Here is a 27,983-nt window from a genome sequence, read left to right on the forward strand (position 1 = left end):
TATAAGTAATACTTGAATTTTTAAGTTAAATATAAAAATAAAGACAACTATATATTTTCTTATTTTTATATTTATTTTATTTGAAATTATTAAAAAATTAATACTTTATTTTAAATTTTATGCCATTATAATTTTTTATTATCACACGACTTTGAAGAGAAAAAACTTTGTATAATTTTACTATTGAACTTTTCAGAATTTCATATTTCTTTTAATTTTTTTTAAAAATAATTATTGAATTAATAGTTTTAAAAATGCATATGTAAATATGGATACTTGTTATTCCATAAAGATGGGAGATAAAAAATAAATTTTATATCAAGAAAAAAAACATGTGTAACAAGAACCAAATATAATCAAATTTACACACATTATTATAGGATCCTTGTTTATGTTTTATCTTCAAGAGTAATGTAGATATAATACATACTAATTTATATCAAATATATGAAGAGATTGTGTATGTAATTTTACTTCGAAAAGAAGGATTGATATAATCAAATACATCTTGGATAGTTGTGAAATTTATTTTTCAAAGCTATATAAATACAATAAATATTAATTACTACTCCCAACGGTTTCTTTATCCTTTATTTTGACATATTTTGTTGCTAATTTCGTTTCCCCCCCTAAAATATTGCAATTTACATCTTTAACACCATCAAACTGATTGTAGTTTTTTTTTTAAATTACTAAATTCATAAAAAAAACACGATTATATTTTTTCGAACATATTTATAATTTAAGCAAAAAAATAAAATAAAGCACGATTACACTAAATTACATGTTAAACAAATCACATTCGATTTTAGAACATAATTTTATTAATTTATTTTTTCTTTTTCAATTAACTGAATTCCTATTTATAATTACAAAAATAATTATAATAATGTAGCTGATAGTATAACAATAAAAATAATGCTGATAGTTTTTTTTTAATTATTATTAGTAATTAATATTAATGTAAAATATTAAATCGTATTCTATTATTGGTACATAAAAACAATAAAGAATAATATAAATAATAATGTTTGTTATTGATACATTAAAATTAAAATCGTAAATAGAAGTATGACTTTAGTCTATAAAAATAATAAAATTGTAATCGTATTTTTTTTTTTACTAAAATTTTAATATACTCATTTGAATAACATGATTTTTTATTTTTGTAAATATGATAGAATAATATTTTTTTAAAATAATTACTGAAAGCATGTATTTAAGCATGGCTTTAATTTATTTTTAAAATGTTATGTACTTTATTAAAATTGTGTTTCAAACATTATTTTTCTGAACGTTAATTATGTTTTTAATCTCTTAAAATTTGTTTATTTTTCAAATTTGGATAAACTTTAATTTTTAAACTTATTAAATAAATTGTGTTAATTTTTGTTTATATAAATCATGTTTCAATTTGAGTTATTAACATCGTTTAATACATTCTAATTTAAATATCAATCTAAAACATAGTTTATTAAATTTAAAAAATTATTGTTTCGGGTATAAGATCGAGAATTACTGTTAAATACTCTTTCACATTATTTTTCTGATTAGCTTTACGCTAAAGTGAATTATCTAACCGATCGAGATTCACTTTAAAATCTTAAATTTGCAATAAATTGAATACTTCTTTACCTCATATTTGTATTAATAGATTTTGATATAAGTTTATAATTAATTAAGTTGTAATCAAGACTCAATACCTAATGAGTAAAACTTACTAATAAACTTGATTAAAGCCTGTATTATAAGATTTTGGAATCGTTCGTGTCTTACTATCTGACTAGACAGTTGTGTACAAATATTATTAATTTAAAATAATTGTATTTATTTATTTTTAAAATATAAATTCAAAATATATTAAAGTTTAAAATATAAATAAATTTTAATTTCACATTGAAAAATAAAAATATAATTAATTGTTCATAATAAACGTGTACTATAGTTTTCTTTTTAAGAAGAATTTTGCTTTACTTTAAAGAGAAAATTGGGAAGTTTATAACAATAAAGTGTTTCCAACCACAATTTTTTTTTGTTTTATAAATTTTTTAAAGTTATCCGTTTTAGTAATTTAAAAGTACATTACACAGTTTGAAAGAAAACCCTAGTTTCACATGCTATGTGTTGTATGGTCCTAACTTTCTGACATGCATGCACAGTAGCTGTCACCGACCAATATTATAGGGCTAGTAACAGATGACTGTTACTGAAAATATAAAAATATTTTAAATATATTAATGGATTTATCACAAGTAAAAGTGGTATAAATTCTAGGGTTAAATATGTTTTTAGTCCCTGAACTATCAGACGATTTTGTTTTTAGTCCCTACTCAGAACTTTGATGGTTTTTAGTCCTTATAGTTTTGAAACTCTGAGTATTAGTCCTTAAAAATGGACGGTGTTAAGTTTTTGTGGATGTGGCAAACGGCGATGCCACGTTATCACTGATCTCTGCCTTCTCTCTCTGTCACGTGGGATGTTTAACTGTTGAAGTTAGATTAAGTTAGTTAATTACGTTGTTGATTGAACTTAGAAATAGGGTTCAGAAATTGTCAAAAGTAAATATTTGAATTGGGGGGAAAACGTAGTTTTACTGGAAGCATTATAGTGGAAACCTTTGACAGGAAGCATTGTATCTTGGTTGTCCTTGCGGTGGTGGTTGCGGTGGTCGTTCCGGTGGTCGTCAAAGACAAGCGTAAAGACAAGCGTAAAGGTAAGTTCGTATGTTTTGGTTTTGGTCTTCTTCTGTTCTTCGTGTGAATATGACGATTTGGGATATAGGGTTTTTTGTGGGCCCCAAAGCTGATGAAGGGATTGTTTTCTTGTAGTGAAATGAAAGGTGACAGTGGAGGAAATGGTTGGACGCGAAGGTCAATTGGTTCATCTAAGTCGCAAAGTTGTGGATCATCTTCACGGTTACCTTCTAAATTGTGTGGTTGTGGTGAAACATTGTTGGTTTTGAAGGAAACTACTGTGAAGAACAAAGGAAGATTGTTTTATAGATGTAGAAACTGGGCAGTAAGTGATTCAATATTTCATTTCATTTGCTGAATTTTGAATTAATCCTGTGTTCTTTTGATTGCAGAGTAATTCAAGTTGTAATTACTTTGAATGGCATGATGAAGGAGTTTCTGAAACTGAAGGAAGCTTTGAAAGAAAACGTGAAGAACTTCAAATGTGTTTGGAAAATGAAAAACTCGTATTGGATCTAAGGAAGAAGAACGACAAGTTGAAAAGGAAATTAGAAGAAGAGAAGAAAGTTGGGAAAATGATGTTGTTGTTGTTTATCTTGTCATGGACGTTAACAATTTTCTTTTGTATTATGTTTTTGTTAAAGATGAATTGTAACTAAGAATTATGGTTGAATAAAATGAGGATTGTCTGGAAATTCTGGTTGTTGTTTGTTTTCCCTTTAACATTCCACTGTTACTGATATATTGATTTATGTTAATAAAGAAAATAGTTGACAGCATAAGAAAGCACAGGCAGTGTATCTGTAAATGTGGACTTGGAATAAATAAAGTTAACTTGCCATTATGCAAAGATGGAATACAACTCGAAGTTTAGTGGTCCCTTTGAAAATGAAGTGGTCACATACTATTAAATAACATAAGTTTAGTGGTCCCTGTCCACTACAAAAAATATTAAAAGCAACCACACCAACCACTGTAGCCAGTACTAGAATTGTTCCCTTAGTGGGTCACTGTGAATTACAAAATTCAATACAATAAAGGGTTGGCTACAATAATTCTTCAATTGGTACTAGCTTGGGACCCTAGATGTTGTGCAGCTAGTCTTGAGGATATTCTTCTTCCACCGTCGTGCCTTGATGCAGGTCCTGCTCCACTGGCACTTCTTCTTCCCCGTTTTGATGTTCCTCCTCCTTGGTGACTTGATGCAGCTCCTCCTTGGTGACTTGATGCAGGTCGTCCTTCTGACGTTGATGGAGGTGGTTGTGGTTGAGAACCTCTTGCACTGGAAGTGGCCCTTGTGCTGCCAAATCCTGCTGTACTGGAAGTGGCCCTTGTGTTCTGTAAATGGAAGTAAGCAACATTGCAATTGTTAGATTGCAAATAAGTTTGAATGTGTAAATAAGTAAAGTTGTAAAAGATTGATTTTGTACCTTTTTGTTTGCCCTTTTACATGTTCTTACATTATGACCAAACTCATTGCAGCTGCTACACTTCATAAGAAGATTCTTCTTTGATAATTTTACATGAGTGACATATTCATCAGCCTCCCTTCTTCTTAGTTTTTTAGGCCTCCCAGGGGGTGTTTTATAAATTGGTGGCAGTAGGGAACCAAATTCAGAAGTAGACCACAATTGTTGTCCATTGATTGGAACAATTTCAGGGCCATAACAAGTGTCATAAGCCTCTTTCTTGTAATAGGGATGTACATAGTCTTCAGGGTTTTCTTGTTTGTAATTGATGGCAGCCACAGCGTGCCTACAAGGAATTCCTACCAAATCCCAAAAGTAACAACTACATGAATGGTTACTAAGGTCAACTACAAATTTATCCATAGTAAACCCGTGAGTGATTTCAAATTTTGCTCCCCCTGCCCAAGTTGGAATCCAATTTCCACTCTTCTCAACTTCCCCAGCAAGCCTATTTCGTGGTTTAGGCATCACAACTCCTGTATATGTCTTTGCTTTTTCTCTAAGTGTTGCAAACCTCCTCATAATATAAGTTCTAATCCATTCCATCATAGTTATGATAGGTTTGTCTCTAGCTAGTAAAATTGTACTATTAAATGACTCAGACAAATTATTTAACAAGACATCGCATCTAGGATAACTACTAAATGCATGTTTACACCAACGATTAGTTGGAATAGATAGCAACCAATTGTAAGCATCAATGTTAACATTGGACAACTCACCCATTTTCTTTTCCCAATCCTGTTTGAATGTGGCCTTTGCAGCCCCCATCATAAGATCTCTAATAAGCACTCCTCCACCAAACTTCTTCTTGTAATTGTTATACAAGTGCCTTAAGCACAATCTATGTTCCACTCCTTCCAAAATCTCATAAAAAACTGTCATTAGTCCCTGCAAATCATAAAAGTTTGTCATTAGTCCCTGCAATTCAGAAAAGGTCTTGCTCAATAGTAAGTATTCCAATTGCTACTGTATAAAAATAGGGAAATGAAGATACCTTTTGTTGATCAGAGATGAAAACCCAACGTTGACAATCAATTCCTCCAATATCTTCCAGTAGTAGTGTCAAAAACCATCTCCAACTCTCTTTGCATTCATTTTCAACCACAGCAAAAGCTAGTGGGAAGTATTGGTCATTCGGGTCTCTGCCCACTGCCACCAACAGCTGACCCCCATATGTTGTCTTCAGATGACAACCATCTACCCCTATGAAGGGCCTACAACTTCCTAAGAAGTCTTGCTTACAGCCCTCTAAACACATATAGAATGAGCCAAATCTTGGAGGCAAACTTGGTTGGGGTTGATTGACTTTAATTTTAAATGTTCCAGCCTTCACTCTTAGCAATTCACCCACATAATCATATACACGACCGTATTGTCGCTCTCCATCACCAACCAAAGAATCCAAGGCAATTTGCTTTGCCTTTCCAGCTTTCCAAGCAGTGATTTCAACACTGAATGACTTCTTAATGTCATCAATTATTTGGTTGACAGTCATGTTAGCCACATTTACAAACCTATCGACTAATACTTGTGCAATCCAGTTCACATTTGCACTTTTGTTTCCAAAGGTCCTTCCACAACTGTGTCGTCCAACCAAGGTTTTCACCCTAAATGTTTGCTTCCCTCCTACCTTGCTAGCCATAATCAGAAAACCACATTTGTTTTTACAAACTGCCCTTACTCTGTTCAGGTCATTCTTCACAAACTTAACCTCTTTTCCATTTAATACACTATGCTCCAATAGTGCATTTTTGAATTCCTTTAAAGAACAGAACTCCATCCCCAATTCAAATCTGAAGTTCTTGTTCATATCATCTTTTCTAAACTTTTTAAATTTCCCCTTTGATAACCTCACATCCTCATCACTATCTACATTTGAATCCAATTCATCACTGTTGTATTCTTCATTGATCTCATGATGTCCAACTTCTTCATTCAGTAAAAATGAACCTTCCCCAACATTGCCTCTTCTAGTCACACATTTCTTCTTCTTTTTCATTCTATTCCACCTATCCAAAACTGGATTTATGTTTCTCCGAAATTGGTCCACCCTATCATTCTGAACATCAAACCCATCATCATCATTAGCCATTCTGTCTTCTTCACTGTCATCCATACATTCTTCAGCTGAAGCTTCTACTTCCCCCTCAACAACATTCCCCCTTTCCTCTTCTTCCCCAAGATAATCATATTCATCACCACCAACAAACTCTTGTTCTTCCTGACCCATTTCAACATCTTCATATTCATCATGACCATCACACTGTTCTTCTTCCTCACCCATTTCAACCTCTTCATGTTCATCATCACCATCACACTCTTCTTCCTCACTCATTTGAACCTCTTGTTGTTCATGACCACCATCACAGTCTTCCTCACCCTTATCAACCTCCTACTGTTCATGACCACCATCACAGTCTTCCTCACCCTCTTCTACACCCATTCCACCCTCTTCTACAATCTCATCCACTTTGGAAACCACTTCCTCCGTGTCTATGTTTCCTTTTTCAACATCACCCTCTTCCACTTCCTCAGCCACTTCACCACAACTAAGAAAGTGAACTTCCACTGCCTCACTAGGAACATGTTGAACATAAATTTCTACCTCTTCCTTATTCTCCTCTGCATAATTAGCCAAGTACAGTGCTTCACTGTCATCACTCAATAATCTGACATTATTCATCAGCCTTTGTTTTGACCCCTTCCACCAAAGTTTGAAGTCTGCATCATACTTAAATTCTTTAACTATTCCAACCGCTTCAAAATATGACCAACGATCCGGATCAACTCCTTTGATCACATGTATCTCTCCTCCAACATACTGTAGCCCCTTATTACTAACAAACTTCCCCATGTGATGCAAACAAATGTCGAAAACCATTTCTACACCTACATTCACACATCAACGTTTTACGCAAAAATTGGAACAACCATAACCGAAACAGAAAACCAATAGCTTAACTTACCTTTACGCTTGTCTTTACGCTTGTCTTTGACGACCACCGGAACGACCACCGCAACCACCACCGCAAGGACAACCAAGATACAATGCTTCCTGTCAAAGGTTTCCACTACAATGCTTCCAGTAAAACTACGTTTTCCCCCCAATTCAAATATTTACTTTTGACAATTTCTGAACCCTATTTCTAAGTTCAATCAACAACGTAATTAACTAACTTAATCTAACTTCAACAGTTAAACATCCCACGTGACAGAGAGAGAAGGCAGAGATCAGTGATAACGTGGCATCGCCGTTTGCCACATCCACAAAAACTTAACACCGTCCATTTTTAAGGACTAATACTCTGAGTTTCAAAACTATAAGGACTAAAAACCATCAAAGTTCTGAGTAGGGACTAAAAACAAAATCGTCTGATAGTTCAGGGACTAAAAACATATTTAACCCTAAATTCTATTAATGACAGTGCAAAAAAATCAATACATAAAAATAAAGTTGAAAGGAAAATAACGAAACTATGAGTATACAATAAAAGATGGAGTTGAATATACTCCATATATCAAAATAGACATTATTATAACGATTTTGTTAATGAAAATTATTGTAATAATTTTGTAAACATGTGAATACGTGATTGTTATACAGTTTATAATTGAATGTTAGGAAAGATTTAAGAATGTAAAAGCATTTTAATTTCGATCTTAAATTAGTTCATAACTAAAATTAAATATGTTTTTAGTTTTTGGATGTAAAATTGAAATTTATTATTAACTGAAATATTATGGTTTTTCAAATTTAAAAATAAATAGATATAATTATTTTAATTTAATTGTGTTAATTTTTTTAAATTGTTAAAAAGTTTTTAATACTTATATTAGAGTTATAATATGTGAATATTTAAACATTAACATGTTAAAAAAATTAATATAATTGAATTAGAATAACTATATGCATTATTTTTTAAATTTAATATGATTTTTAAGGATAAATTTTAGTTTCGTAATAAAATTCAAGAGCTAAAATCATATTTAACGGTTATAAATATTAATATAGGCTAAATCACCGTTAGAATTAACTTAAGTGATACAAAAATATAAAAGATTAATTTTAAAAAATAAATAAAAAGTATAAATTTATTTTAAACAATTTAGCATTTGATATGATCCATTAAGTTGATGGTAATTAGCCTTATTTAATAAATAGATATTTGTGTTAATGATGAATTAGGTAAGTTTAGGTAATATTAGATATTAATAAAGTTGGTTTAATAAATTATAAGACAATGTTAACTGTTTTTAATTTTTTAATAAAATAAATATTTATGTTATTACTAGTCGACGTGAGTTTAACTACTTTTAATTAAAAATAAATAATGTTAATGTGAACTTAATTAACACGAATCTTATTTTATTCTAAATATTTTTATTGGAAAACACGACAAAGAATAGAAGGAAAATGTGTCCAAAAAAAGTGAATTAAGAATTTGAAATAGATTCTAAAATTAGAATAACTAGCACATTTGATTCTCGATAGTTAGGTTATATATGGTGACTTGAAGTATAATGGGGACATAAGAAAGGTGATAAAGAAAATGTGGCACACGTGTGCATGTTACATAAACGTGAGACACACCACATATGAACAGAGATTATGATGGTAATTGATGAAGATTAAGTGTTTTGGATCGAACATAATAATATTGTCTTTGTTTTAAGTTTCAAAGGTGTTTGAGTTTAAATCCATGCGAAATGTCAGCATATCACAGCTTGAGCAATTGACTATAGGAGTCTTTAGAAAAGGCATGAGACACAATAATAATGATGTTCTTCTTATTCTTAGAAGTACTGTGTTTTGTATTTGACTTTCTTACCATGTTTTCCTCAGGAACTTCAAACAGTCTTTTAATACATTTTTAAATGCCCATGATAATAATTTTGTTTTGGAAAATAAGGTTTTGTTAAGTTTAAAATGAGTTGTTACTGAAATTAGTATTTCTAAATTTCTTTTAATGTTTCACCATAACTTTTCAATCAACTCTGTTCTCACTTGTTCTTCTTATCATGTCAAAGTTAAAATCAGAATCTTAACATCGTTAATTCATAAATAATAGAAGAACTAATAAAACTAAACTAAATGTTTCCTATACAAAATATTATTTTTATATCAATCTTAAAATAGACTAATCTTGGAGATACTATAAACTTATTTAATTTGCAAGTTAAAGTAAGTTTAAATATAAATTAAAAATTAAATTTTAGAAAAATTAATATAAGAAAGGTACTTTAAATAGTTGATTATATATATATATATATATATATATATATATATATATATATATATATATATATATATGGGTTTGCTAACGTGCGTACGCCTGTTTTCAGTTGGTACATTTTAGTCATGTGTACTGGATTTTAGTAGACAAAAATACATTTATATATCATGGATTCTAAGTTTTAAGGTTAATGATATTTTAATAATTTTCATTCTCAAAACTTAAAAAAAAAAAAAAAACCCCAAACCCTTATTCACCTCTCTTGTTCCTCTCAATCCTTTCTCTTTCATCTCTCTCACTCCAACCTTTTCTCTATCATCCCTAGTATAGTTCCAATTGAAAAAATCAGAAACATTTGTCTTTAAACAATTTGTCTTTGTAAAAAGTTGAGTCATTGACATATTCACCTTCAGGCAAAGGTTCATTCAAGATCTCTTCAATTTCACCATCTTCACTAACCCTCATCATCTGCATATGTTGAATCATCATCTCTAAAAAAACCCTCCAGGCCAATTACCAATTCTTTTGGATGTCATTATGCTTGTGAAAATTAGATAAAATTATATACTACAAAAATTATAAAATGAAAACTTATTATAAAGTCATTTTTTTGTAAGAAATTGTTTAACAATGAGTGTTTCTGATTTTTTCCAGGCCAATTACCAATTCCTTTGATGTCATTATGCTTGTGAAAATTAGATAAAATTAGATAAGACAAAAATTATAAAATAAAAACTCATTATAATATCATTTTTTGTAAGAAATTGTTTAACAACAAGTATTTCTGATTTTTTCCAGGTCAATTACCAATTCCTTTATGCTTGTGAAAATTGGATAAAATTAGATAAGACAAAAATTATAAGATGAAAACTCATTATAAAATCATTTTTTTGTAAGATTGATTAACGGCAAGTGTTTTTGATTTTTTCAATTGGGGCTACAGTAGAGATGACAGAGAAAAGATTGGAGTGAGAAAGATGAAAGAGTAAGGGTTGAGAGAAATTTTTGATTTTTTCAATTGGGGCTACAGTAGGGATGACAGAGAAAAGATTGGAGTGAGAAAGATGAAAGAGAAAGGGTTGAGAGGAATGAGAGAGACAGAGAAAAGATTGGAGTTAGAAAGATGAAAGAGAAAGGGTTGAGAGGAATGACAGAGGTGAGTAAGAGTTTGGGTTTTTTTTTTTTTTTAGTTTTTAGAATGAAAATTATTAAAATACCCTTAATCTTAAAACTTAGAATCCATGATATATAAGGATATTTTTGTCTATTAAAACCCGGTACACATTACTAAATCGTACCAACTGAAAAACAGGCGTACACGCGTTAACAAACCCCATATATATATATATATATATATTGATTTGAAGTTCGTGAAGTGATAGGATCTATCACTATATATTCAATGTATAGTAAGTTTTGGTGAAACTCCGTCACAGAATTTTATCTTTGAAAGGTTCATCAGTGGATAGAAGAATAAATGAGTATTTGAACTGTTTTAAACGTTGATTTCTAAATAATTTAAAATTATTAGGTGTGGTAGAATATATAAGTTAACTGGGTCTATTTTCTTTCGTATAAATATATACGAAATCTTTTATGTATATATTAAATATTTTAGTACATTATTTGAAACAGTCTGAATATCTTTACGCATTGATTGAACTATTAAAATCAAAATCCAACTTTGTAATTTAAAGTTTTTATTGTAATATATATATAGAAATATTGGTCTTCCTTGTGATCTATATAAAGCATTCAATCAGAGGTGAAAGTAGAAGGAGATGCAGAATATATCCCTTGATAGAAATTGATGCAAAAGATTGTTTTAGTGGCAAAATAATTAACATGTAATTTTAAAATAAAATAAAAAAAATCCAAACACCAATATTATAGACAAAAAATCTATTGCCATCACTAATACATTGGTTTTGTATTTATACATATTAAGTCATATAAATTAGGTTAAGTTTATCTCTTTTTTTCTATTAATAGATAATCAATATTTAATATAAATTAAGTTGTAAAGTATTATAAATTTATATTAATACAGCTTTTTTTTATTGAAATTACAATTTTTTCATTAAAAATATATTTCTTTGAATAATAGGATTAATATGGGTAACAAAGTTCTTTTCTTTGAGTATTAAAATTTCATGGTCGGAATTTTAACTCAGAACGATTGGTTGAACTGAAAGAGCATATGAATTTATTATATTCAGGGTTCACACTCGTTGATATTTTATTAATAATATACTATATCATACTAACGTAATAATTGTGTTAGCATAAAAAATGTTGGGATGTGCGTATATATATATTATAATATTATAATATCAATAGTTTGATTTATAATAAACAAGTTATATATATATATATATATATATATATATATATATATATATATATATATATATAATGAATGAAGTTCTACGATTTCTTTTTTATGAATGAATTTTAATATAAGTTGAGAGCTAAATCAATAACAATATAGAAATGATATTTTGATACATATAAAATTTTTTATATTTATTTAACACTATTCTTTTTTATTTTTTTTTTATTTTGGAAAAAATACAAAAAAATATTTTTTTATAGAATATTACACTTATCTTGCTGCTCTGATGTTTGAATTTTTCACATGTTATGAACATGACAAAGAGAAACTACGGTAAGATTCACGCCCAGCTTCAAAAGTCTTCGTATGTGTCTGAATCTGCCAGACACGTCTTGAGCGAAAACCAAGTAATTTTCAGTCACTTTATTCACATTCTATATTGTGTTTTATACTTAATTATATGCAAACATCCATTCATCTGAATATTCAAGAGAAAGGCATTTAAGGTAACGGATATATTAATGCATTTATTCTTAAAGGTTTTCACACAACATGTTTAATTAATCATATTTCAGTCATTTGTAAAAGAATTTAAACCTAATACATTATTAATTGTCGTATTAAAATTTTCAACCAAACACAACAGTTAATCAACTCCCATTCAACTTACTACTACAAAAGAAATTAATAGCAGAAAAGGGAGAAAGACAAATGGGTGACTCCAAAACGACAAAGAAAAAAGGATTCTCCATTTTTAACCTTTCCAATTCTTTTATTTAATTAATATTTGATAACTTATATATTTTGGATAATAGAACAAGATTTTTACAGCAACAACAAAAGTATCAGATTTTACTTAATGTGCATTGTTTGGTTATGATTTTGGTTTCTCAAAATTGATTTTCAGAGAAAAAATAGTTACATTATTTTTTTTAATAAATACTTACCCATAAAATGTAATCCCATAAAGTCAATCAGTTCTTCCAAAATAATTAACTTATAAAATAAACTGTTGTTCCAAAATTGTAAAATCGTGTTATGCTAAAATCAAGTGGGATCAATTAATTTTAAAATAGAAACATTAGCAACAAATCAATTTGTTAAAATTATAAAAGAATACAAGTTTCATATAAATTTTTATACTATGTTTTTTTTTTAAATTCTTAACCAATAATTAATAAAAATTATATTGAAAATATATTAACATTCTTTAACAAACGAATAATGTTTTCCACTATACTGCTCTAGAAAAATCCTGACATCATCCTTCTTTCTTTAGCATGGAGCAGAGATAAGAGCAATAATATATATCACCCATAAACTTTTTTCTTTAAATATATATAAATCCAAATTGTCACCGGTGTCTCTTTATCTTGATGATATATTACCATATGAAATAACGTTGCAAGAGGTAGCATTCATATTTAAGAAGGGTTTAAGCAAATAATTAATTTTGAAAGATTTTTAGCAAAATGAGGACATTAATTATTTAAGAAACACGATTAATATTAGAAAAGGGATGTTGATGAACATAAATGATGAAAGTAAATGAAAAATTAATGCGTTCCCAAGGGTTTTGAGAGTCAAAGGGATGGATAATGAAGAAGGTATGAATCGTGACGCGGATCTCACTTGGTATTCATCCCCACATGCAAACTTTGAAGCGAGTGAGATTACACTTTTACCTAAACTCGAACCATGCATGCCATCATGATCAGTTGCAATAGCATCACACGTCCAAAAACTCTCTACTTATCCCAGCAAATTTGGAAGTGTTCATCACTCTTCATTCTTACTATATCCAGCAAACAGAAGACTTCAAACCCTTCTAAGCAACCTACCATTTCCAGTATCCTTCCCCAATTCTCCCACTCACTCTTTAGTGTGGGGACCTACCCTTACACCATTGCAATGTATGTTGCCCCGTCGCATAATTTAAGGCCACTTCCTTTCGGGAAATGCCTAATGCTACTCCATTTACCCTTTAATTAGGGTATGCACTCCAACACCGACTCTATGCTTTTAGGTCCCATCTTCTTTCTTTCTCATTATTCACAACAAAGAAAAGGATATCTACAACTCCATTTCTTTTGTCAAATTCAATTCTATCACTCTTTAGTATTCTTATGTACCCAACAACAAAATCAGAAGAAGAAAAAAAAGACATTTTAGATAATGATAATAATTAATAATTTATAAACAACGATATCTATGAAAAGTCATTATTTCTTATTTATTTTTCATCCAACTTTTGCATTCATTACAAGTTTTTTACGATTAACAAAGATTGGATTATTCTACAAACAAGAAAATTTTGATGTGTCAAGTCTTGGAATTACATATGGATTATATTTTTTGAATGGCAAATAAACATCAATTATGACAGTATTAAGGGGAATTTTAACCCGTATACACAATAAGAAAAATAAATTATATTTATATGTTTATGACACGACAATAGTAGAAATAGTGTACGGGTTTGATTTCACCAAGTTGAAATAAGTTAAACCAGAAATAATACACATTCCTTTATTGCCATCGGAATAGTTTCAAACAAAGCATATTGAAAGAGAGAACATAAATGTGTGAAAAAAAAATGAGAATAAATGATGATTTACATAACAGGAGAAAAAGATAAATAGTTTTTTACAACCATGATTTTTTTTTATTGATATACAAGATAAAATAATATTTATATATATAAATATATTTACTAATGGCAAATAAAAATATTTTTTCTCTTCAACTTCCTTTATATATTTTCTCTATAGTATAAAAAGAGCATTAGACTTTTCTTACATTCATCTTATTTCTCGTATACAATTTCTACCTTTCCTTTGAATGAAACCAAGCGTGGTAGCTTCACAGGAAACTTCTTCACAGACCTCATATATTGTTTTTTAACATGTTTTCCAAACTAAAACTCACCGAAAATTTCATCAACAAATTTATGTATAAATAATATTATATATAATTATTCCTTTTGAAGTTATGAAGTTTAAAAGTGAATGAGCACTTTTCTTCTTATGCTCTTTGACAAATATCGATAAAACCTTGGGAATATGTTTTTAATTAGTTAATGTTTATTAAAATTATAAAAATACATCTTATTTTAACTCTTGTTATTTATAAGCTAATCTGTTTTAGTTAAATTTAGTTAATGATAAAAGGGTATATGTGAGCAAATACATTTATTCATACTCCAAGGTGCACTTCATAATAATTCCACGTTCAAGAGTCATATGGTTGGAACACGCAAACTACTATAATTTGACCACAAGCTTATAAACTCTATATAATCCCGTCCATCACATTTTCCCTGCACCACACTTACCTTTGCAAATTGCAGTTCCATTGCTACAATAGCAAGAGTGACCACACAACCTTCCAACAAACACTAAACTACATACCAGAATCATCATGGCTTTAAGGAACAAAAGTTTCCAACTTCTGTCTGAGATTGCAACCAACGACAAGCACGGAGAGAACTCTGCTTATTTTGATGGCTGGAAGGCCTATGAATCAAACCCTTTTCACCCCACACAAAATCCTCAGGGTGTTATTCAGTTGGGTCTTGCAGAAAATCCGGTACACTAACATAATATATATATATTCATATACTTCATAGTTTCTTAGTTTATAGTTTATACAATCTGCGTATCCACAATGAGGTTTGATAATTTGGTTCAATGAGTGTGTGAAATTATAATTTCTGATAACTTTTGCAGCTGACCTTGGATCTGATTCAAGACTGGATAATGAAGAATCCCCAAGCCTCCATTTGCACACCTGAAGGAGTGAAATGGTTCAAATATATTGCAAACTTTCAGGACTATCATGGATTGCCAGAATTCAGAAATGTAAGAAAATTTCTGTGAGTTGATAAGATAGTTATGATATGAGAATGATATAAGAAATGAGTTTTGTTTTGATATTTTATGCAGGCTGTGGCAAATTTTATGTCAAGAGCGAGAGGTGGAAGAGTGAGATTTGATCCTGAGCGTATAGTGATGGGTGGAGGGGCCACTGGGGCAAACGAGCTAGTCATGTTCTGTTTGGCTAATCCTGGAGATGCTTTTCTGGTTCCTAACCCTTATTATCCAGCGTATGTACCCTCTCTTTCATCACTTCTGTTTTCATTCAATGAATCACACAACAACGTTAAAACTCGACAAAACACTTTAAGCAACCACAAACCGCAATAACTATTTTCGTTAATTAAATCTTATGTTTTAATATATTTATCCTATTTTTTAAAACTTGTTTTCAGTTCATCAAAAAAAGAGCATTCGAGATACAAGTATTACATATTAGTGTCCTAAAGGAAAGGACAAAGACGTGATCAAATGTGTTTCATTCTATGTAACCTAATATTATATTACGAACTGGTAGTTTTCTGTTTAATAAACTCACCATCATTTTTAAATACATTCTTTTATTTTTTTGATTCATCAAATCTGTACTGATAAATTGGTATTGGTTTTAATGACTTAATACACATTATAATCTTACCACCACAGTTCCCTAACCTTTAGCTTAAGACTAAAAAAACTATAAAATGTGAAGAAAACACTCTTTCGTCGATCGGACCTAATGATAATGATGTGATCAATATTTGGCCTACCACCACAATACACAACATCATTCCAACTGTACGCCATTTGGTTCAATGAGTTAGGTCAAGGTTTTCTATTTAAAAAATAAATAAATACAAGTGTCCCAGCGTTAAAAAATACAAACAACCTGTTAAAAGTTGGATTTAAATAAGCAAGTTGTTTTCACACACAATTGGTCATTATCAATCTTTTACTAATTTTAAAAGACAAACTTCACATACCCTTCATCGTGAAACAGTCTTTCTTTAACACGTTAAAATTTTACCATGGTTTTATAAAAGTGAAAAGAAATATTTTAATTAAATTTATTAATCGTAAAAAGTATTTTTTTGAAGAAAATTCCAATAAGATTAATGATCGCCATGTACTGGTTAACATTTGTAGGCTGCTATGTACCAGGTGAGTAGTCAACGACACGTGTTATGTAAATACAAAATAAGAGACTTGATGTAGTTGAGTGGACATTTGCCTTTTTAACTTTGAAACCACCACCACCTTAGCTCACGCTCACGCATTGCAAAATTATATTTTCAGACCTTACTTTTCTCTTGACTCTTCTTTTAATTTATAAAATATTATATTTAGTAAATGAAAATGACTATAAACAAAATTTTAAAATAAAATAATACTATTTATGAGTCTCAAATGGAAGTATAATCAAAATCCAGTTTCATATAGTGTCATCTTTTCGTTTAAAGAAAAGGACACGACACCATAGTTGTTTTTACTATTATTTAATACTACTCCTTGCTTTTATTTTAGAAATACAAAAATTAGTTTTTATTCAGATCACTTTACGGTTAAATGATAGTCATGTCAAATAATTTTTTTTAAAAAGAAATTCTTGGTTCTTAGCTAGATAAACCCAGAGAATATTATTAATTAATTTCACAAGTTTGTAAAGTTAAAGTCTATCCAATATTAATGTTTCTTAGCCTTTACCATGGAAAAATCTGCAGTCAAATAATTCAAATATCTTTAATTTGTCTGACCTCAGAGACCACACAACACAGCAATCGGTCAACAAATTTGAATATAACTTCCTATTCATAATATTTTGTAACAAGAAGTGTCAAAGTTAACATATATCGATATATATATATATGAATGTCTCATCACGTGTTAATTACGAGAAGGACATGTTTGATTTATCTGACGTAAATTCCGCGTGTTTTATTATTGCAGATTTGCCCGAGACTTGTGTTGGAGAACTAAGGCTCAACTCATTCCCATAGAATGTCACAGCAGCAACAACTTCAAGATAACGAGGGAGGCTCTTGAAGAAGCATACGGCAGAGCAAAAGATGGTAACATCAACGTGAAAGGGTTGATCATAACAAACCCTTCAAATCCTTTGGGAACCACCATGGACAAGGAAACACTGAAGAGCATCGTGGGGTTCATCAATGAGAAGAACATACACTTAGTGTGCGATGAAATATATTCTGCCACAGTGTTCAGAGCCCCTTGCTTTGTGAGTGTCGCTGAAGTGATACAAGAGTTAGAGCACTGCAATAAAGACCTTATTCACATTGTTTACAGTTTGTCCAAGGACTTGGGGATTCCGGGGTTGAGAGTTGGGATAGTTTATTCGTACAACGATGAAGTGGTGAACAAAGGGAGGAAAATGTCAAGCTTTGGATTGGTTTCAACTCAGACACAGTTTCTTCTGGCTGCGATGCTTTCTGATAACGAGTTTGTGGAGAGGTTTCTGGCAGAGAGTGCAAGAAGGTTGGGTGCAAGGCATAACCAGTTCATAAAGGGCCTTGAAAAGGTGAACATTACTTGCTTGCCAAGCAATGCAGGGCTTTTCTTCTGGATGAACTTGAGGAGCTTGCTCAAGGAAAAAACATTCGAAGGTGAAATGATGCTGTGGCGTCTGATAATCAACGAGGTGAAGCTTAATGTGTCACCAGGTTCAGCTTTCAATTGTCCTGAGCCCGGTTGGTATAGGGTGTGCTTTGCTAACATGGATGATGAAACTGTGGATGTTGCACTCAAGAGAATCAGAGCATTTGTTGGCAAAGAGACAGGGAAACCAGTGGAACTCAAACGTTGGAAAAGCAACCTTAGACTCAGTTTCTCATCGAGAAGGTTTGATGAGAGTGTTATGTCACCTCACATGATGTCACCTCATTCACCAATGCCTCACTCACCCCTTGTCAGAGCCACTTAGTTAGACCAGTATATACCTTAAAAGATTCGTATGTGTTAAGAGTCAAATTACATAATGTTTTCTCTACTATGTATGTCATTTAATCTTATGTTTGTGACGTTGTCCTCGATGTGTGGACAGCTAACTCTTATGTAGTTAGGTAACTCAAACGATTTCTTCAATCAAGTTATTATTTATAGTAATAATTATGAATTTATGATTTCAAAATATGCTTCACTCTGCAACTTTTTCTCCCCTGGGTATGTTCAGTTCATGGAGAATAACCGTTTTCTCCTTTTAATGGCCTAGTGAACCTTGAACATCGATTGTTCAATTAGGATACTGTTCTTTTAGGAAGATACAATATGTGTTATAATTCTCTTTTAAAATATTTAAAATAATCAATTTCAAACTTATAATTTACTTAAAGTTTAATTAATCTTATCTAAAATGATAACTCTATCCTTTCCAAAAAAATAATTGTTTTTAGTCTTAGAAATCTAAAGTTTTGGTATCCAGTCAATAATTGAATGAGTCTATGCAGAGAAACTTTAGACACCAAAGTACTTATACAAATAAAAATATATATTCAATTTCCACGGTGATCGAAAATTTGTTGAGTAAGTGATAATTATAATACCATAGTCTTTTTGGAACTCATCGCACCATCATGCATGCGTGGCTTGATTGGTTCCACGAACATGTGCTAAAACTGAACGAGTGGATAATATATAGTTCTTCAAAATCATTATTCAGTTGTTTGAGTATATATCTGTATACATTCGCCATTATACGCACTACGTGATTGCATGAAGTGCAGAGGAAATTTGGGTAGAGAAGATGTGTTTCCGTTTTTAGCATAGTTAGATATGTGAATCCTTTGTGTAATTTGGTCAATGTGTGTTGAACTATGAATACTGCAATGTAAGTTTCATTTTAGGTCATTTTCCACCCTGTGGGGGACAAACTGACCCACAAAATTGACAAACTTTATTATTAGAATTTAGTTACATGTCATTCAAATTGTCTTTATGGTAAAATGAATTGACATGTTTGAGAGCTTTTCTTGCCGTATGGGACATATGCTCTTCCAGTGCACTGTGCCTTCACAATAAATAATAATCTCAACAACGTGAAAGTTGCAGCATTTTACCAGATAAGCCTTGACAGTGATCTCAACGTCAACCAAAGAAAGTTGCAACACATTTGTGGGGTAAACTATGTGTATTAGACAGTGATGAATGAAGGCCTTTTATAGAATCTGAAAGTGACACAAACAGTTTTAACTGCTATTCATCACTTCATAATTTTAAGGAAACAATGGCTTCTGATGATGTTATTGAACTTATGTTGTTCAGCAGATTTAATTGTAACTCAATGTGTTCAATTAGATCTTCTCAAAATCATAAGGTAGACACATTTCTATCATAAGATACCACTCAAGTAAACAATTCCAAATACAGAAAGCTTATCTCGAAACGCTAAGAAAAATCTAAACAAATTTAACTACTTATAGTATGTTAATATCCAGTAGTCACATTGGATTTATGGAATTTTGGAATAACATATCGCCTTATTGGATACTTTTTTTTGGAATTTTATTACTTTCGGCTTCTACAGTATATCTAATACCAAATTCGTTATTTGTTCCCATTATATCACTCAATTAATTTTTTTTTATAATTTTGGACTAATGTGATTTACGAATTATGCAACAATTTCAGATTTTCTTAATTTGTAATTTTGTTTATATATTATATATATTAATTATATGAAATCTGTTGAAGTTGTATATATTACACACGATGTGTGCAAATATATAAATTGTTAATATATATAAATTGTAGTGCATTTTTTTTATTTAGGTGAGCTACCTCTAAAATAAGTATACCTCATTCTAATAAAGAAAATACATTTTTAACATCGGTTATTACATTAAGCCACGTTGAAAGTATATACTTTTAACTTTGTCCTATTTAACATTCATTTTAAAATCAATATTTAAAGATTCAAAGAATCAATGTTAAATAAGTTTTTTTCACTGATGTCAATATCATCAATAGCTAAATCTTCATTTATTAATATTAGATACAATCACTAAACTTTCCTCTATATTTTTATTATATTTATAATAGTTCTATACTTCTTCTCATTTAATATTTTATACATGTTTTGATAAGTCTTTAATCTAAGATAAGAGAAAAATAAATAAATAATTAGTCGAAGACCAAATAAATACTTATTAATCATCTTTAAATCATTAAGCTTAATCTAAGTTTATCATGTTTAATTAATAAATGACTATGGTCCTATAAAATATATCTAGAATATGCATGGTATAACTATTCATGATAAAAAAATATGATAATAAAAAAAATATTTAATGAACTTAATAGAATGAAAATGTGAAAAAAAAAGTCTTATCTCAAGATACTTATAATTATAATTTTCTACAAATCTAACTTTTTTCAATTTAAAATGCAAAGAAAATAGTATGTTGTTTAGTTTTTTGTTTTAATCCTTATTATCATATCTACTTTCCTTTTAAGTTTAGTAAAATAAATTAGTATCTTCAATTCCATTTACTGGTTTTAAAGTTTTTTTACCATAACATTGCACATGAAAAAAAGAGTTAACAATAGATTAAAAAAATGTAAAATAATCTTTATAACTTAATGGAAATATCTATAATTCATGATTTACCGTAAAATTGATTCATAAAAAATATTTTAATAACACAATAGTTGCACAAAACTTAATAATAAGTTGTAATTATAAAACTTCTATACATTCAAAGGTTAAAATAAACAATTTATTCTTTACAGGACTACACTGTAAGTGTTTTATTAGATCAAATATATAAACGAGGAATTCTTTAGAGGAATGAATACACTGCAGTGACTTGATATAACTTATATATGGTGTACTTTTGATGCTTGGCCTTTTATATATTTTCCACATTTATTAAATATTCTGAAAACAACTGGTTAATTAATTGCTTTTTATTTCTCTATTCAAAGATTACTATTGTCAAAGTCTAAAAACACATGAACTGAAGGCTGATTCCGATTACTGTCACATTTTTTTATTATTTTTGTGGCCCTTCTGATTTTATGGACTTTTTGCCCATACCTATTAAGGCTAATAACAAATGGGGGCAAAAGTAGTCCATTTGAAAGTTCCACATATATAATTTTAAAATATAAATAAGTGGAAACTTCGATTTTAATTGTTTTCTCATACGGGAATCCACACAAAAATATATTGAGATTCTTGTCACAAAAATTTTCAGAGTAAACCCTTTTTCGAGAGAAAGAAGACTTTTGATAGAAAGATTACTGATCAGATTAACTATTGATTCTAATATTATTGACGAATTTTCTAATAGAAGATAACACAGGAAATACAATGCAAATTAAACATTAATCTATCCCAAATAATGGATTAGTAACTAAAAATCTTAATAGGTTTTTTTGGTTTTTTTTTCTTACACGGTGCTTAATTTTTTATTTTTTATTTTAGTCATCTTACACTTAGATTCTCAATAGATAGGTATACATAGAAATAAAAAGATAGAAGTAATTCCTCCATGAAATACTTTTCCTTACAAAAGAAGTTCAATTAATGAAATTAAAAAACTATAAAACCTATTGACTTTGATATTTAGCTTCATCCAAGAAACCACATGAGTAAATATGACTTATATATAGAAATGAATGCAACCTAATCTAACCTAACCGAACCCACTTTTAATGCATTTAAAATCTACAAAATTGTGATCCTTTCCTATGTAAGCAATTTACTCATCTTGTATAACATTTACTTTTACCCAAGTTGTGCTGTTGGGTATTTGATGCTTTAATATGTTAATCTGTGAATCTTGTTCCCTTGACTTTGTATTTTCATTATTGGAATGACAAAGCTGAGCAGTGTTAATGATGAACAAACCGACCATATCATATAATGACGTGGAATTGATTCATTGTTGTACTTAAACGTTTGGAAATTCTGCCTCAAGCATTCTAGGCTGTCGAAATTGGAAGACAGCCATTTTTCTCCTTCTTTTTTACTTACAAACTAAAAAGTTAAATTTTCATATACCATCCTTAAAACCATAGAAAGTGAAAAGTAAATTAAACAAGGCTCTAGCTTTAAAACAATAGTTGGAAACGGTGCGTTGGAAGCAGAACATTTTAGGAGGGACAAGATGCATGTGTAAGCTGTGGAGAAAGTTGAAATGGTAAATACAAAATAGGAATCTGCATAGCATTGTTTACTATTAGTTAATCACATGCACGCCTTGGTTTTGCAATGTACAAGAAGTACAAACAGTTTCCATGTGGATTGAGGATGAATACAAAAGCAAAACATGACATGCCACCTAAAAAAGTTATGGGGGTAGCTTAGGTTATTCTGTCTTTAGGAAGGAACAGAAAAAACAAAAAGGGAATTGAGATTAAGGGCCTAAAGGGATTACTTTAATTATACACCACACCACTAAGTCGTCATATATTAAAAAACAAGCAAACAGATCCAATAGATAGGCATGAACCACAGCTTCACAAATAATCAATCAAACCATGATTCTATACCAGAAAACACCACAGGCTACCTGCTTCCCAACTAGAGATAGTGTGAAAATACATTTTAGAAAAAGAGAATCAATCAAACGGTTAGATTAGATACTTGGTTCAACATTTAATACTCATCCTTTAATACTTGGTTCAATGTTGAAGAAAAGAATGAAATACTAGGAAGCCTATAGAATAATAAAAACAATGGTGATGATGATGATGATGAATTGGACCGACCATTTGAATCATGGTTAAATGGGGACCTTGAAACTTCAATCATTCAATGTAGATATGAAGAGATGGGACCATAGAATCGTGTGAGTGCCCATGTGGTATTTACTTTTGAACAAGTTGTGTTTGCAACACAAATGCAGGGTTCTGAAAAGAGGAGGAGAAATGGGTGTCCCACCCTCAAATCTCAACTACGTGATGGGGTACCCCTTGCTTTTCAAAGGACATGACTATACCACGGAATAAAAGAAAAGAAAAGAAAAGAAAGAAACGTTTTTCTTTATGACATCAAGTGGCGGTGAATGTGATAAGAGATTGAGACCTCTACCACCATTTTGACCATTATGAAAGCATATGCTTGGCGTTTTCAATCTCTTTTTTTTACACATATTTTCTGTTTACGTCAGCACCACAACACTGCTTACTAATTGCTCATTCATTCTTCTACTTCATACATGCAACAGCTCAAAAGGAAACTAACATCAACTGTGATTACATTTCTGATCATTGTCAAAACAAATCCCCCAAAATTTTATTCCTCTCTCTACACATTGCTAATCTCCCAAAACAACTAAACAAGACACCACCACCACCACCACCAAAATATATACAAGCAGTTTCTTTCTATCTTCATGAAAGAGTTGGCTTGATTCCATTACAAGTAGAGAAAGTTTGATATATATATATATTATATATTATATATATGTCTTTCTTTCTTCATGTTTCTTCCTCAGCTTGATGTTTTAACAAATGGCACAAGCATTGGGATTCTCTTCCATGCTTTGGACATAGTAATATGTGGTCATGTGTGGATTATAAGCCCTATAAGCCTTTACCAACTCTAGAACTGGATCTGGGGGTGGGGGTGGTGCCTCTTTCTTCTTCTCCTCTTCTTTTTTCTCTTCTTCTTTCTTCTCTTCTTTTTTCTCTTCCTTCTTTGCCTCTTCCTTTTTCTCCTCTTCCTTTTTGCCTTCCTCCTCCTTCTTTCCCTCTTCCTTCTTCTCTTCCTCCTTCTTTGCCTCTTCTTTCTTCGGCTCCTCCTTCTTCTCAGGCTCCTTTGCTGGACCTACTGACACTATGTCTGTCTGCCAGTACTTCCGAAGTTTGCTCACCACATTCACCGGATCAACTGTTCCTATCACTGTCAATTTCTTCTCCTTCATGTCCATAGAGATAGCATCAATTCCTACATGTTTGCACAATTTTATTGTGAGGAGTTCTTTACCTTACAATAATCACATTCAAATAAAAAAAAAACAATACAATGCCTTCTGTTTCTTTATCTGTCTGCTACTGCATAAATGATCATACTTCAAATGCTGAAGTGTCCAATCAAACAAGAACTGTCTTTTCCAACAATGTTTTGTTGAATCCATGATATCTTCTCATTCAGAGTTAAAAGACTAATTCTTAAACTGCAAAGATTTATTCAGAGAACTGAACTCTTTCTCATCAGTAACCTTCTTCCTAGTTGAAATATCCTTATTCTTCAGTAGTCATTGAAAGCTACCAATTACAAACTATCATGGTATATTTAGGGAACTTAATTGACTGTTAATTAACAAGTAAATTTTTTAAGCAAAACATTTGGACCTTGATCTTTGTTTTTTATATAAAAGTTACAGGCACCACTAATAAGCGACACCAGAAAGAGAGTGCAACCAACCCCATCCCTTCAAAAGCACGAAAACCAAATTCAAAATATTTTAACATAACCACAGAACAATTTCATGACATGCTAACTAATATATTAAGTTGCTGTCAATTATGGAATAGAGAAGCTGGATATATCTTAATTAATATAACGCATTTGGTATGTCTTCTTCCCCAGACAAAGGCATGACATATTTGTAACAAAATGCCCCAGACATTTATTCAATATGGTTGTATCTAATATAATAATTACAATTATAACATTGCTTTCATTCACTTTCAGAGTATTTTTTTTATACTATTATCACATCACGTACGGTACACACTTAACAAGTTTGAATATCATAATCATCATAAGTACTAAAAAAGTAAAACCCTGCAATAAGATGGGATAGTATATGATTAAAAAATAGTGGTAAAATATTCTGCGGGACCAAAGTTAACCAAAATGGTTAAAATGACCATATAGATCTCTGCTCAAATATCACGTGACAATGATTTCGAGGTTCCGTCACACCATCAGGTTAGCCATCCTTTTTTCATCACCCAGATCTCAGAATTTTGTAACATTCCCCAGATTTGGGCATTCCCAAACCATAGATTTTAGTTAAGATGGTATTTTTGGAAAAAAGGGTGAAAAATGATTTGATACCTGAAAGTGTTGAGACTGTTTTCAGGGCCTTCTGTTTAGCCTTGTCATCTGGCAAATCTAACTTGAGTACAAACTTCTGCAAGCAAAAGAGAAAAAAAAAATGAATCAGAGTGAGTGATTCCCTCGGCCCAGATTCAAACCACAGTAACCTAATCGTAGCAGAGCATATCCATAGCAGCAAATCCGAACCAAGTAAATAAAGTGGCAAACTTGAAACCTTTTATGGCATTTTATGCATGCCCCATATGTTCAATCAAATCAATAACACATACCCATATGTTAAAATTTAACATATCCACGAATCTGACGAAGAATATGACAATATTCATTTCAGATACAGAACCCAGATCTTTATACAGAAGGAAGGGGCACAAACAAAAAGAAAAAGAAAAAAGAGAGAAAGAAAAGCAGAAAGTTCAAGGAGAATCAAAAGCGAACCATGTTTATGAGTCAAAGTTGAGAAGTGAATTATGATTATAAATTATAAATTACAATTGTGAGCTATACTTTACAGGAAACGATAAAGAGAAACCAGAAGTAGAAAGTGAGAATCATACCTTCATGTTTTTTATCCCTCTATGGTTTGGAGGGATGCGAGTGGAGATGAAAGGAAGAGAGAAGAAATGTGAAAAACTTGAAGAGACTGAGAAGAAGAAAAGTGGCTAGCTTGAATTGGAGATGAGATGAGATGAGATGAGGTGAGAAGAGAAGAGAGAGTGCAATACGAAATCGATAATGGTATGTTGAAAAAGATGGAGAGTGAAGAGTTGGACAGATTTTAATACCAGAAAATCCGAAACAAAACAAGGTTTGCAGAATAGGAGAGAGAAAGAAAAGCTAGAGAGAGAGTAGGTGTAAGAAACAAACCGAACGAAAACAAAGGGAAGATTGAAGTATGTTATTGTTATGTAGTAGTATGTAATATGTTATTTACAGAAAATAATGATGGTGGTGTTGTTGTTGTAATAATATTTACAGAAAATAATGTAGGAGGGGCTATAGGGAAAGAGAACAGAGAACAGAGAACAGAGTGAGCCCCTCCACTCTACGCATGAAACTGTAATCACAAAGCAAAGTTTATGTCACTCTGACTCAGCATAAGGCCACGCGATGCTGCTCAGCGAGTGACCGGTTCGTGCAGTGCAGGGCCACCACAAACATCAATTCTTTCAAATATGTGTTTGCATGCAAAATATAATCTTTGAATCACATTTTTTATTTATGTTTATAAATATGTCACAGATTAATTATTCTATTATCTTTTACCTATGTTATATAAGATTTTATGTAAATTATATATAAATATCTGAGAATGTTGAACTGTTTATCATTTCTCATTTATTTGAAAGAATACGCTGTTACTTTTGACATAACAGAAAGTTTTGTTTTGTCAAGGTAAATACTTAGACGTACAATGATTCACTTTAACATCTCTCATCTTTTGATACTCTGGTGATCATGATTGCTGCGAAGAATAAGAATGATGAGAGTTTTGGGAATAGAATCTTAAGTAAATTTTGTAGTTGAGTTTAATTATAACTTATTTTGAGAAGTAACACAACTTTAACAAAGTTTGATTGTGCATCTTGATAAATAAACTGTTTCTAAGAATTAATATATTCTTTAAAAAGTACTCTAAATTGACATGTAAGATAATTTATTTAGATAACATGATAATTAATTCATGTTATGAGTAATCATCATTGTAATCTATGTACCCACGGTTGATATCGGTAGTTTAAGTATGGAGAAAATAGATTGATCTTAATTTGAATTAGTCCGCAATCAAATTAAAAAAAAAATAGGTCGTAGATCAATTTTAATTAAAAAATACGTATTTATTATAATATTAATTGTTTTACTGATTAAATTTAAGTTTATTTTAACACTGAAACATCTTTAGTAAGGTACTCCCAATCAGTTGGAGAATAATACATTTGAGCATAGAGAGGATAACATTGAAACACGCAAGAAGAAAATTGTTTTAAGTGGATATACCTAAAACATTTTAGCACTCACCTACCGTAAGACCAAGTGAAAACCTCTAAACCCATATAGTAACCACCAGGAACATGGCAAGGAACATTGTATTGGAGAAAGCTACAAACGATCAGATGGACTTTAGGGAAATGATGTGGAGGATGCAAAGACAGATAGACATAATGTAAAGGAAGTATGACGAAGAAATCAAGGTGTTGTGAGTCGAGAGCACGATCATCCGATAAGAAAATATGTGTGGAGCATCAAGAGAAAACAAGAAAATAAAAAAGATATCGTCCAAAGAAAATAAATGATCAAATGATCTCGTTTCAATAATTACACCCCACTCAACGTGTCATAAGATAAAATTTAAGATCTCCATAAAATT

General features: G+C 30.6%; 3 protein-coding genes across 3 annotated transcripts; 1 reads left to right on the plus strand and 2 right to left on the minus strand.

Annotated features, from left to right (window-relative positions):
• Positions 1-3,790: 3,790 nt before the first annotated feature.
• Positions 3,791-6,449, minus strand: LOC108327204 (uncharacterized). Its single transcript, XM_052872467.1, has 2 exons — positions 5,160-6,449; positions 3,791-5,053 (listed from the first exon to the last, which is right to left on the minus strand). Exons 1-2 carry the CDS (start codon positions 6,447-6,449, stop codon positions 3,791-3,793), a joined length of 2,553 nt encoding a protein of 850 aa, XP_052728427.1.
• An 8,543-nt stretch (positions 6,450-14,992) lies between these two features.
• LOC108328137 (1-aminocyclopropane-1-carboxylate synthase 1) lies at positions 14,993-18,719 on the plus strand. The gene is made up of 4 exons (XM_017561947.2): positions 14,993-15,322; positions 15,463-15,594; positions 15,679-15,839; positions 17,536-18,719. The coding sequence occupies exons 1-4, from the start codon at positions 15,155-15,157 to the stop codon at positions 18,524-18,526; spliced, it is 1,452 nt and encodes a 483-aa protein (XP_017417436.1). The 5' UTR covers positions 14,993-15,154; the 3' UTR covers positions 18,527-18,719.
• A 4,997-nt stretch (positions 18,720-23,716) lies between these two features.
• LOC108329707 (heavy metal-associated isoprenylated plant protein 39) lies at positions 23,717-26,664 on the minus strand. The gene is made up of 3 exons (XM_017564052.2): positions 26,173-26,664; positions 25,616-25,691; positions 23,717-24,496 (listed from the first exon to the last, which is right to left on the minus strand). Exons 1-3 carry the CDS (start codon positions 26,176-26,178, stop codon positions 24,054-24,056), a joined length of 525 nt encoding a protein of 174 aa, XP_017419541.1. The 5' UTR covers positions 26,179-26,664; the 3' UTR covers positions 23,717-24,053.
• Positions 26,665-27,983: the final 1,319 nt, after the last annotated feature.

Source organism: Vigna angularis, chromosome 2, assembly GCF_016808095.1.
Source record: "Vigna angularis cultivar LongXiaoDou No.4 chromosome 2, ASM1680809v1, whole genome shotgun sequence".
In the NCBI taxonomy this organism is placed as follows: Eukaryota; Viridiplantae; Streptophyta; class Magnoliopsida; order Fabales; family Fabaceae; genus Vigna; species Vigna angularis.